Source organism: Syngnathus floridae, chromosome 2 (assembly GCF_059516105.1).
Source record: "Syngnathus floridae isolate MCC-2025c chromosome 2, RoL_Sflo_1.0, whole genome shotgun sequence".
Lineage (NCBI taxonomy): Eukaryota > Metazoa > Chordata > Actinopteri > Syngnathiformes > Syngnathidae > Syngnathus > Syngnathus floridae.
In genome coordinates, this window is record NC_142414.1 from 19980694 (window position 1) to 19990358 (window position 9665).

Genomic DNA, 9665 nt, shown 5'->3' on the forward strand with positions numbered 1-9665 from the left:
TGTGAGCCATATAGTACAGCTGTAGTCAGGATACGGTTGCCATGGAAATAAGGCTTCTTTTTTTTAAATATGTGTGGGCACTGAATGAGACTTGAACTTGGGACAGTCAAGAAAGATGAGTCCCTGCAATAACGCTTGACGGAGTAACCGTGAAGTTCCATATTATTTCTCTCCAAAAACTTTATTTGCAGTGGGAACCAAAATAATTTTTGCTGCTTTTCTTTAATCTTTAGCTCCCATGACTTTAAGATGATCTAAATCTTCACTAATGACAACAAAACGCAGGCTTGGACCCTCATTGAGAGAGAAAGAAAAGCAGCTTAATTGATTTAAGGAGGAGCAGCGCATCGAGTAAGCCTTCAAATCCTCTCTTTTGGGAACCGGACAAGAAATTCTGCTTACTAGAGCCAAAGCCAGGACAAAGTACAGCAGAGGATAAATGAAATGTCCTAGATTTTTTTTGCACATGAATCCTGAATGAGTCGTGAATTCTGGTTGTAGTGGCAACAGCAAAAAGAAGGAAACATTTGTATTTTGCTGAAGGACCCCCCCCCCCTTACAGATGTGTATTTGCAGCACTTAAAGTTAATCAGGTAATGAATTGTTTTAAACATGATTGATTGGTGTTTGTACAAGCACCAGTGTTTTAGCCGGTCCACCAATTATACAGCACTACTAGGCCCCATTCTTCTCATTACAGGGCACTGCATCAACCAAATCATGTAAAACTCTTTTAACATTTGAGTGAATTAATTACAGTTATTCTATAATGCAAGAAATAAAATAACCCCCTCAAGTGCCAATCACGTCATGTCTATACGGCTGTTAGCCACTAGGGAACGTATATAGACGGTACCAACAGATTGCTTGGGTATGTTGTAATGTGTTAAGTGTTTTAGTCAATGAATGTATTTTTTAAGATAACCATCTTTCACACACACTATTTATGTGTGAAAAGATTGATGTGATTGCTGTCAGTTGATATGTGCACTACGACTGGCTGGAAATCAATTCAGCATGTACAAGTCCTCTCGCCCCAACGTCAACTGGGATAAAAAAATGAATGGATGGACAGCAACCGTCATTTAGATACAATAAAGTAATTTTTGGGAAATTTGTTATCACTTTAATTATAGTATCTACTGTAATTGGTGGTCTTTAAAAGCAGAGTAGGGAGAAGAGAAAAGGAGGACAAAAGTAATCTACTCGCATTTAAACAAATCTGGTAGCAACACAAATGAACTGGCGGTGCTTTGGAAGTGCAACATTATGTTGTGTGAAACTTTGCAGTTTTATCAAGAAGTAGCATTCACACAACACAAGCACCAGATTAACTGCCTTGCTTGTTATTTATTTATTTATTTATTTATTTATTTATTTATTTATTTATTTATTTATTTTTATTTATTTATTTAATTTTATTTGTTTATGTATTTAAGGTTTTTTTTTCTTTCTTTTTTTTCTTTTTTTGTTTTAGTTTATTTAGTTTTAGGGTGACTTGACTCTAACCAAACACACTCAAATATATTATAAGCAACAGAGCATTGTATGCAACGTGAGAATGACTATGATTTTTTTTTTTCTTAAGGGGCCTTTTGATTCAATCTGTGACCAACAAGCTTGGCCTTTACACTAATGTGTGAACATGCATCTGCACTCATGGGACTGAAAGGCTGGCATTACCACACAAACACACTGGTTCACTTGCTGCCACTAACCTCAGTGACAATAACTGAAGCTGACACAACACTCAATGCTTTGTGACTCTCCTGTTATACTTTGCTTCGTATTACTCAGAGCTGTGATGTTAGCCTCATGGTGTAAACGAGTAGTCATTCCAGCTTTCTGGGTATAAGAGTATAAAACTCTTTTAGGAAAAACAGCAAAATGTTGGTTCCAAATAAAAATACACATTTGGAGAAGCTTTTTATTGGACAGACACTCATTTTCCTTTTCGTTGAATGAACAGAAGGAGCGTCATCACAGCTTGACCACTTCAAATGTGTCACATCTTTGCAACGTGATACATCTACTAACCCTCCAAAATTCAAAACGTCCTTTCCTCTTTCATGATGAACATAACTCCAACAGTACCATCAACATTATCATTGATTTTCATTTGTATGGTGTGCTGGAAAAACGTACGGAAGGCGACTCAAGCAGGCAGCCAGCAGACTAATCAGCTCCTATTAGATTGTGTTCTCATTAGCCACAATAAGATGAAAGGTCGAGGAAAGCAGCAGTGCGCGTGGTTACCGCTAAACATGGCAGCATGCTCATAATATCATGACAATGATGATGATAAGTTACAGTATTTAATGGTACACCTGTGTGTTCAATAGCTACACAAACCATTCATAATTAAAGTGCTGCTTGAAAAAGACAATAAGACACATGTACTGTTTTCCTTCTCTCAAAGAATAACCTCAAATCTTTATCTCAGATTTTGACTGCAAAATGAGATGGTCCATGCTGATTTTTTTTCTGATATCAATATTAGATCAGGACACCTTTAGTTATTTGCTGTTATGTTTTGCACAGGACCACCATAGGAATGAGATGCTACCAGTTTACAACAATGGAGGAAAATGTGTCCACGAACATGATAAGGGGGCACATTTGATACAAGAGGAAATGGAAGAAAATGGACCGCAGGAGCAAGAGGGAGTCTTCCGAGCTAAACCACAGCAACAGCGTCACTTCACATTAGCTGCTTTAATTGTTAAGTGATTTTCACCTTGTGAGACAAACAAGGGATTCGTCCACCAAGCTATTTTCTACTATCCCATTACATGATTCTTTAAGTCACACACTTCAACATTTTAGGATGAGCACATAGGATTTATTCAATATCATCACTCTTACTTCCTGTATTGTGATGTGAGACATGATGCCATTCTCATGCTCGTCATTCCTCCATCCCCTTTCCTGCCCTCATTCTTTCTCCTCATGCTCTATTTTAATTACTTTTTCTAGCAGTGCTTTTTCTTTTACCATCCTCCTCAAGCCTCATTAGTGTCTCCTCTGACTTCTCTTGCTTTCTGGGGGGCTCTTTTGGAAATTTCTTGGACAAGTTGCCTTCGACCTGACATACTTGTTGACAGCCCTGTTCCTGCACACTCCACTCCAATCAAGTCGTCATGGTGACAGTTGCCTCGAAAGCCTGCTGTGCTTGTAAACAAGGTGAAGGAGAGTGCAGACCTTCACTGAGGTCAAACACACAAAAATAATCAATTGACGTAAAGGCAGAAATAGTTATATAATATAGTTATATAAGAAAAGTTGTGACCAGTGTTATGCGTACACAAAAACTGACCCAAACTTGGGACAGCAAAATATCTTGTGGACAAATTCATCCTACAGGCAGCGAATGAAGTTGTCATTTGTCACGCACAGCATAAACTTGTTCAATTTATACATTGCCAAGATGTTTAGCCAGTCAGCCACTGTCATTCATTCTTAATCTGGCTGTTTAACAATACCAATTACAGCTCAGGGGAATTACTTGCATGGCACAATGGCAAACAATTTAACATGAAAAATGATAGGAAAAAGATATTTTTATTTGCTATCTAGACAGCCAAAGTGCAGGATTTTAATGGATAATAAATTAGGAATAATAAGGAAATAATTTGGAAACAGTGTCACCGAACAAATCCTGTCCTAGTTGTTGGACAGATGCTCGTCTGCAGTCTGACTATTGCTGTGGTGCCCTAAACCTCATTTGCCCAACATTCAAATTAACTTATCATCTTGGAATTTATTTTCTAATAAGGCTCAAGACAACAATTCTAACTGAAATTTGAGAGTACCTACATTTCTGTAGTGCACAAAGAGCGCGTGTGCATGTGTGTGTGTTTAAGGAGCTCATAAAGCTCTCTGACTAAAATTTGCTGTTGACTAGTGTTGTCATATGGAATTCTATAAAATTGTCATGAGCATATCTATTCATTGCTCATCATATTTCTATTTCGACACAGAGTAAAAAAACACACGTGTTGGTCAAAGCCATATGCTGCTTAGTGTCACTCTCATTTCCTCTTCCCTCTAAACCTTTAATCCCAGACCGGGAAAATGATGCAATCCGACTATTGCTTCTGAGAATCGCACACGCAAAATTACATGCAAACAAACCAAAGACGTCACATACATACAAACCCACGGGTGAGGGAGGGGCACACGTGTGGTACACATGCTGCAGGTCTACACATGGCACATATGGGTAAACAACCACCCACACTCACATTGGCAACTAAGGACAATTAGAGTCTGTTTTCTCATCGACCCTTCATGGGAACGATACTTGACAAAAGTGTCATCATATTTGTGATCGCAAAGCTGATGATTATTGACTTTGATGCCAACAGCCAGTTGCATATATGTAGATAGATCATGGGGGAGCTGGAGTCTATCCCAGCTAACATCGGGCAAAAGGCAGACTACACCTTGAACTGGTCGCCAGCCAGTCGCAGGACACGTATAGAGACAAATAACCAGTTACACAGCACCACTGTGCGGGAATTGATACCACACTGCCCACACACCAGTAGTTCCGCTGAGAATTTTGTTTTCAAAATTCAAACAAATTAGAGAAATGATGAAATAGGGCTCATGTCCCTGAGAGATGTACTCAAGTTCACTTTCACTCTCATGTACACACACGCGCGCACACACACACACACACAATGTGCATTGTGATGTGATGATGCATGCACACACACATACATACTATACACACAAAATGAGTAATCCCCATCTGTTGATGAAACATGCAATGTTTCTCTGTGCACAACTAGCAATTCCTCTCGGTCTACTGAGACACTCACTTCCTACAAGGCTCAGAGACCAAAGCAAACACTGACTGAATGGTTTTCTAAGAACATGTAGAATCTGCCTATAAAAAAGCAACTGATCTATCCATCCATTGTCTATCCTACTTATCCTGTTTAGGACTCATGGGGAACTGGAGGTTATTTCAGCAGACTATAAATTGAACGAGTCGCCAGTCAATCATAGGCCACACATGACTGTTCACTCTCTTATTTATACCTATGGGCAATTTAGAGCCAAAATCTAACCCAACATCTATATATGTGAAATGTGTGAGGCAGTGGGAGTCAGAGAAAACCACATGAATCAATCAATAGTTGACTGATTGACAGTGTGACTTGATCCTGAAAGGCAAATCTGTTCCGCTATAAAGACCACATGCATGTGTCATGTAACAGTTTAGCCATTACATCACTATCCACATTGTATACTTTTCTGCTGTATGGTACTTACCAGCTCTTGGTTGGTAGAATTGGAGTCATCTCCAGGGAAAGGGATGTAGATGGCTAAGGCCACGCAGTTGGCAAAAATAGACAGCAGTATAAATATATCGAATGGTCTGAAAGTCAAATGATTAAGGAAGGTTTTTACCACACTGAAGTATATGAAAAATAAAATGATAAGATAAGAATGGAACTCATTTGAGCGCATAGCTACAACAATGCTGGAAGATCAAAATCAGTTTGGATTAACAGCATATTGTACAGAAAAGTCTATACCCACATCCAGATTAAAATGGAACGTGTTGGGTTTGTTTGTCTTCTGATTTCATTACTTCCAACTTCATTTTACACGTGTGGGGTCCTCCTGAGTTGTCCATACAAAAAACCATCACAGCTACCTAAAGCGCAAAATAACCACTGGTGGAGCTAGGATTATTTTCTTTGAGGGGGGCGTGAGTGCAAATGAGGATTTGGGAAAAATACCCAAAAGTCAATGAGCTGGTCCATGAGTATTTCAAGGGGGGTTCCAGTGCCCCTGCGGGCCCACCTCTAGCTCTGCCACTGGAAACAACCTCTGTTTTTTGGTAAATATTGCCTCCTGTTTTAGATGACCAGCTTATAGCTTTCCCTCCCCTTCTCAGTTAGAATAATGCAGGAAGATTATTTTACTCACTGATTTTCAGTCAAATTGTCATTATTTTTTCAACAACCACAACAACTAAATTGAAAGGATACTTCCACTCCACCAGGCTGATGCAGGCCCTGCGGATGGGGTTGTTGAGGGTGAGGCAGAACAACGCTCTGGGTGGCCTGCTGTTAGTGGACCCGCCCTGTTTTTTGCTCTTGGCATATTGCTGCCTCTTTCTCTGTGCCAATGAGCCGACAGGAGCCGCTCCCGTGGCGCATGGTGTGCGCTGTGGACTCAAGTCAACCTTTGCAACATCGCCCTGCGCTTGGCGAGCAGCGTTAATGGCCGCATGCCAAGCAAGAACCGGGCTGACAGCGGAACTGGTGCCACCGGGTACATGGGTGCCACTCTTTGCTCCCAGTAGGCCGTAGGACGAGCCGACGGGCTTGCCACTGCTGGCGGGGGCGTGCAGGGACTCAGGTGGGCTGAGTTGGTGGAGATGAGTTTGGCTTTCTGACCAAAGGGCTGAAGCATCAGCAGAGGAAGTGGTCCTTTTGTTGCTGGCATACTGTGCCCCTATTAAGACAAGAAAGAGGCAATACATTAGCAAATAAATATGCAATACCTTCAACAACCATGCTAACCAATAACAACATTTGTGCAATGAACAATGCTTGCAGGTTAGCAAGCATCAAATGAATTTTTATATTGCATTTCGAAAGCCAACTCTATGGGTAATAAACAAGTAATGCAAATTGGACAAAATTGGACAATGTAACACTTATTTTAATGAGAAAGATACAGTAAATTAAATCAAAATTTGAATAAAAAATTATTATGGTTTATGAAATTACACCAACCAGATGAAGCCATGTAGAGCAACAGTATTGTTTGCAATCTTTAGAAATTATTTTTCCAAGTTGCAATATGTCAGACGCATTTGTTAACTGTGGTCATATTGTTGGAGCATTAATGGAGCCCAGTTCCAAACTGCATATGCCAGTCATGCTTCAAAAAGCCCACTTCACACCCAGTGAAGCGGCTGAATCCAAGTGAAATGGACCATCGTGAAAAAAAAACACACTTAGCCAACTCTTCGCCTCCACACTAATTGATTCAGCACCACACATTTACAGACGTACTGCAACAGAAAAACTGTGACCTTGTATCATATTTTGAGGCTCCACATATACTGCAATGTCTGAACCATAAAAACATAGTGAGATTGTCAACATAGATGCAGATTGTTACAAAGAGAGGAAACAGGTGACAATAAAAAGGAGAGTGTGAAGACATTTTTTTTATTTTAAAAGGCTATTGGTAACAGCTTCTCAACATTTTCTTTCTCGCTATTGGTACATATAAAACACACATATTATTTCATGATATTCAAGGCCATAAGATCACACTCCAGTCCTGTAGTTGCCGCAGCAGTCATATGCTAGATCCGGTTGGCCAATGCCATACTTCAACCACCAATGCAAACAGACCAGAACATTACCAAGAGAAAATAAATGATTTAATGGGATCTTTGACAAAATGTAACATTTTCTTGCAAGGACACTTCCTATATAGCTCTGTGGAAAGCAATTGTTTGTTTTCTAATAGAACTTCACATTTCACCAAATCAAAAGCATACCGCTGTCCCTTGAGCTTTCACGCTTGACACAAATAATAAAACGATGTGGTGTGGCGTGAGCATGGGGGAACAAAGAGGACCATCTGCATGAATGGATGAGCGAGTCATTAAAATCAATGTAAACTGAGCGTTAAAAAAACAGTGCCCTTGACTCATCTCTTTGGCATACAGGAGCTAGTTTTGTAATGTCATGTCATCCCAAAAATGAGTCTTCAAATCATAATGAGTCTAAAACATATATGCTGGGGCTATTCAACCGACAGCTGGAATGCAAATGGAGCAAGAAGAAGCTTTGACATTCAACAAAAAAACATCCCTCAAAGTATTTCCAATTGCACTTATCATTTTCGGGGTCACAGGGAAGAGTCTATCTCAGCTGACTACGTACACCCTGGACGAGTCACTAGGGCACAAATAGCTACAGACAATCATTCACACTAAGTTAGAACTGAATCCACGCTGCCTGCAGAGTTCACTCTCTCAGAAAACACCTTGCAGTAAAATACAGGGTGGTTTTGTTGAACGGTAAATCAAATCTTACATGCTTTTCCCCAAATGGAGAGTCATTACATAAAATACTAGAACAATACATCGCATTTAGTCTAAGATTTTACAATATTAGATCACTTATCTTCCTCTCTTGTACACGTTATCGGAGTGTATAAATATAATTTTTGTGCGCGTGTGTGTAGTTGTGAAAACCGCTGGATAACAACTGGTTATCACTTTTCTGCGAGGCAGGTCGCGTCTTTGCAAGGTGTTGCAAAATTAAGTCCGTTCATTTCAAATGACACTATATAGGCATCAAAAAGTAATGTCAAAATCTGAAAAATATTGTACAGCTCCTTCTTCTTTCCTAACGCAGGCGCGCGCACATACACTCGCACATAAGCACGCACACACAAGAGCGCACCAACTCTCCTCCGTTTTTCTATTTTTCTTTTCTATATTATTACCTTCTGACAGTTCATCTTCTTCTTCTTGCATCCTCGAATCCACATGGAAATGCTCCACGTCAGATCCAACTCATCGTTGGAGAGTAAATCCGAGGCTAACCTGAGTTATATTGCCAACATTTTCCGAGCGCGGAACCTTGCGAGGAGCGACAATCATGTTGGCCACATCCGGGTGTCCGTGCGCACATTAACCAGGAGGAGGGTAGCGCAACCTCAGCCCACTTTTGCCAACATTGGATCGAACCCGAACAACCCTTAGCCACTCAGTCAGCTGTTGGCCATAACTGGAGAAAATTGCAATATGCTGCACAATTGGACATGCATGGAAATGAATACACACTTACATTTTTATGCACCTGTTGCTGTTTTGAAATAAGGTGTATAATATTCAGAGAATGTTCACGGATCATAGAAAATTCCAACGTTTTGGTAAATTAAAAATAACTACCAAAGGTTTTGTTTGACGAAACGGTGAAAGACGCCCCCACACTTGGCTTTGAGACAGAGACAGACACATATCCGTTTTCTCTCATTTGTTTTCACTTAAGTATGGATTTACCCCCCTATATGTATCATGTTTTAACAGAAGCCCAAAACTCTTTTAATAATCGCTTGGTATATCTTTACCTAATTGTTCTGTGTTCAAAGACCTGATAAATAAACACATGATGATTGTTATCAAATTGGGAATTATTCTCTCTCAAAATAAAGCACTTACCCCTCAGGGGTCTTCCTCTTACAATAAATGGCATTCTGTCACCTGCCTTCCCATTGAGGCCTCATAGTGCCTCGCTGTGCTTTCACTGTGCTGCTTTTCCAGAGAAGATGAGTTGTCCGAGCCGTGCTGGAAGGTTACCAGTGATTGGATTACCTGTGCCTGTATGAGGGATAAACGGTTGCGCATAATCCTTCCATTATAATCCCTGCTCCAGTGTCCTCTTGAAGGAATGAGGTCGAAATACAAAAAGTCCTGCCTCGCTACAAAAACAGATATGCTCAAACCTCATTGAATAAAGTACATAAGCAGACAAGTATATTCACATATTAAATAAATAAAAGAAACATTTGAAGCATATAATTATACCTACACACCAAATCAATAAAGAAGACATAACTAGACATTTTTGATAAGTGGTGATGAGAAAGGTTTTTATAACTTTATGATCTGA

General features: G+C 39.9%; 1 protein-coding gene across 16 annotated transcripts in view; it reads right to left on the bottom strand.

Annotated features, from left to right (window-relative positions):
- The window catches only part of cacna1db (calcium voltage-gated channel subunit alpha1 Db), a 37205-nt gene extending 27858 nt beyond the window's left edge, over positions 1-9347 (bottom strand). For all 16 annotated transcript variants that reach the window (XM_088400361.1, XM_088400289.1, XM_088400352.1 and 13 more), the window contains exons 1-3: positions 9215-9347; positions 6009-6477; positions 5284-5389 (exon numbers count right to left, since the gene is read on the bottom strand). In XM_088400361.1, the coding sequence (XP_088256487.1) occupies positions 5284-5389; positions 6009-6477; positions 9215-9248 (609 nt within the window). In that variant the 5' untranslated portion in view covers positions 9249-9347. The remainder of the gene's footprint in view (positions 1-5283; positions 5390-6008; positions 6478-9214) is intronic.
- Positions 9348-9665: the final 318 nt, after the last annotated feature.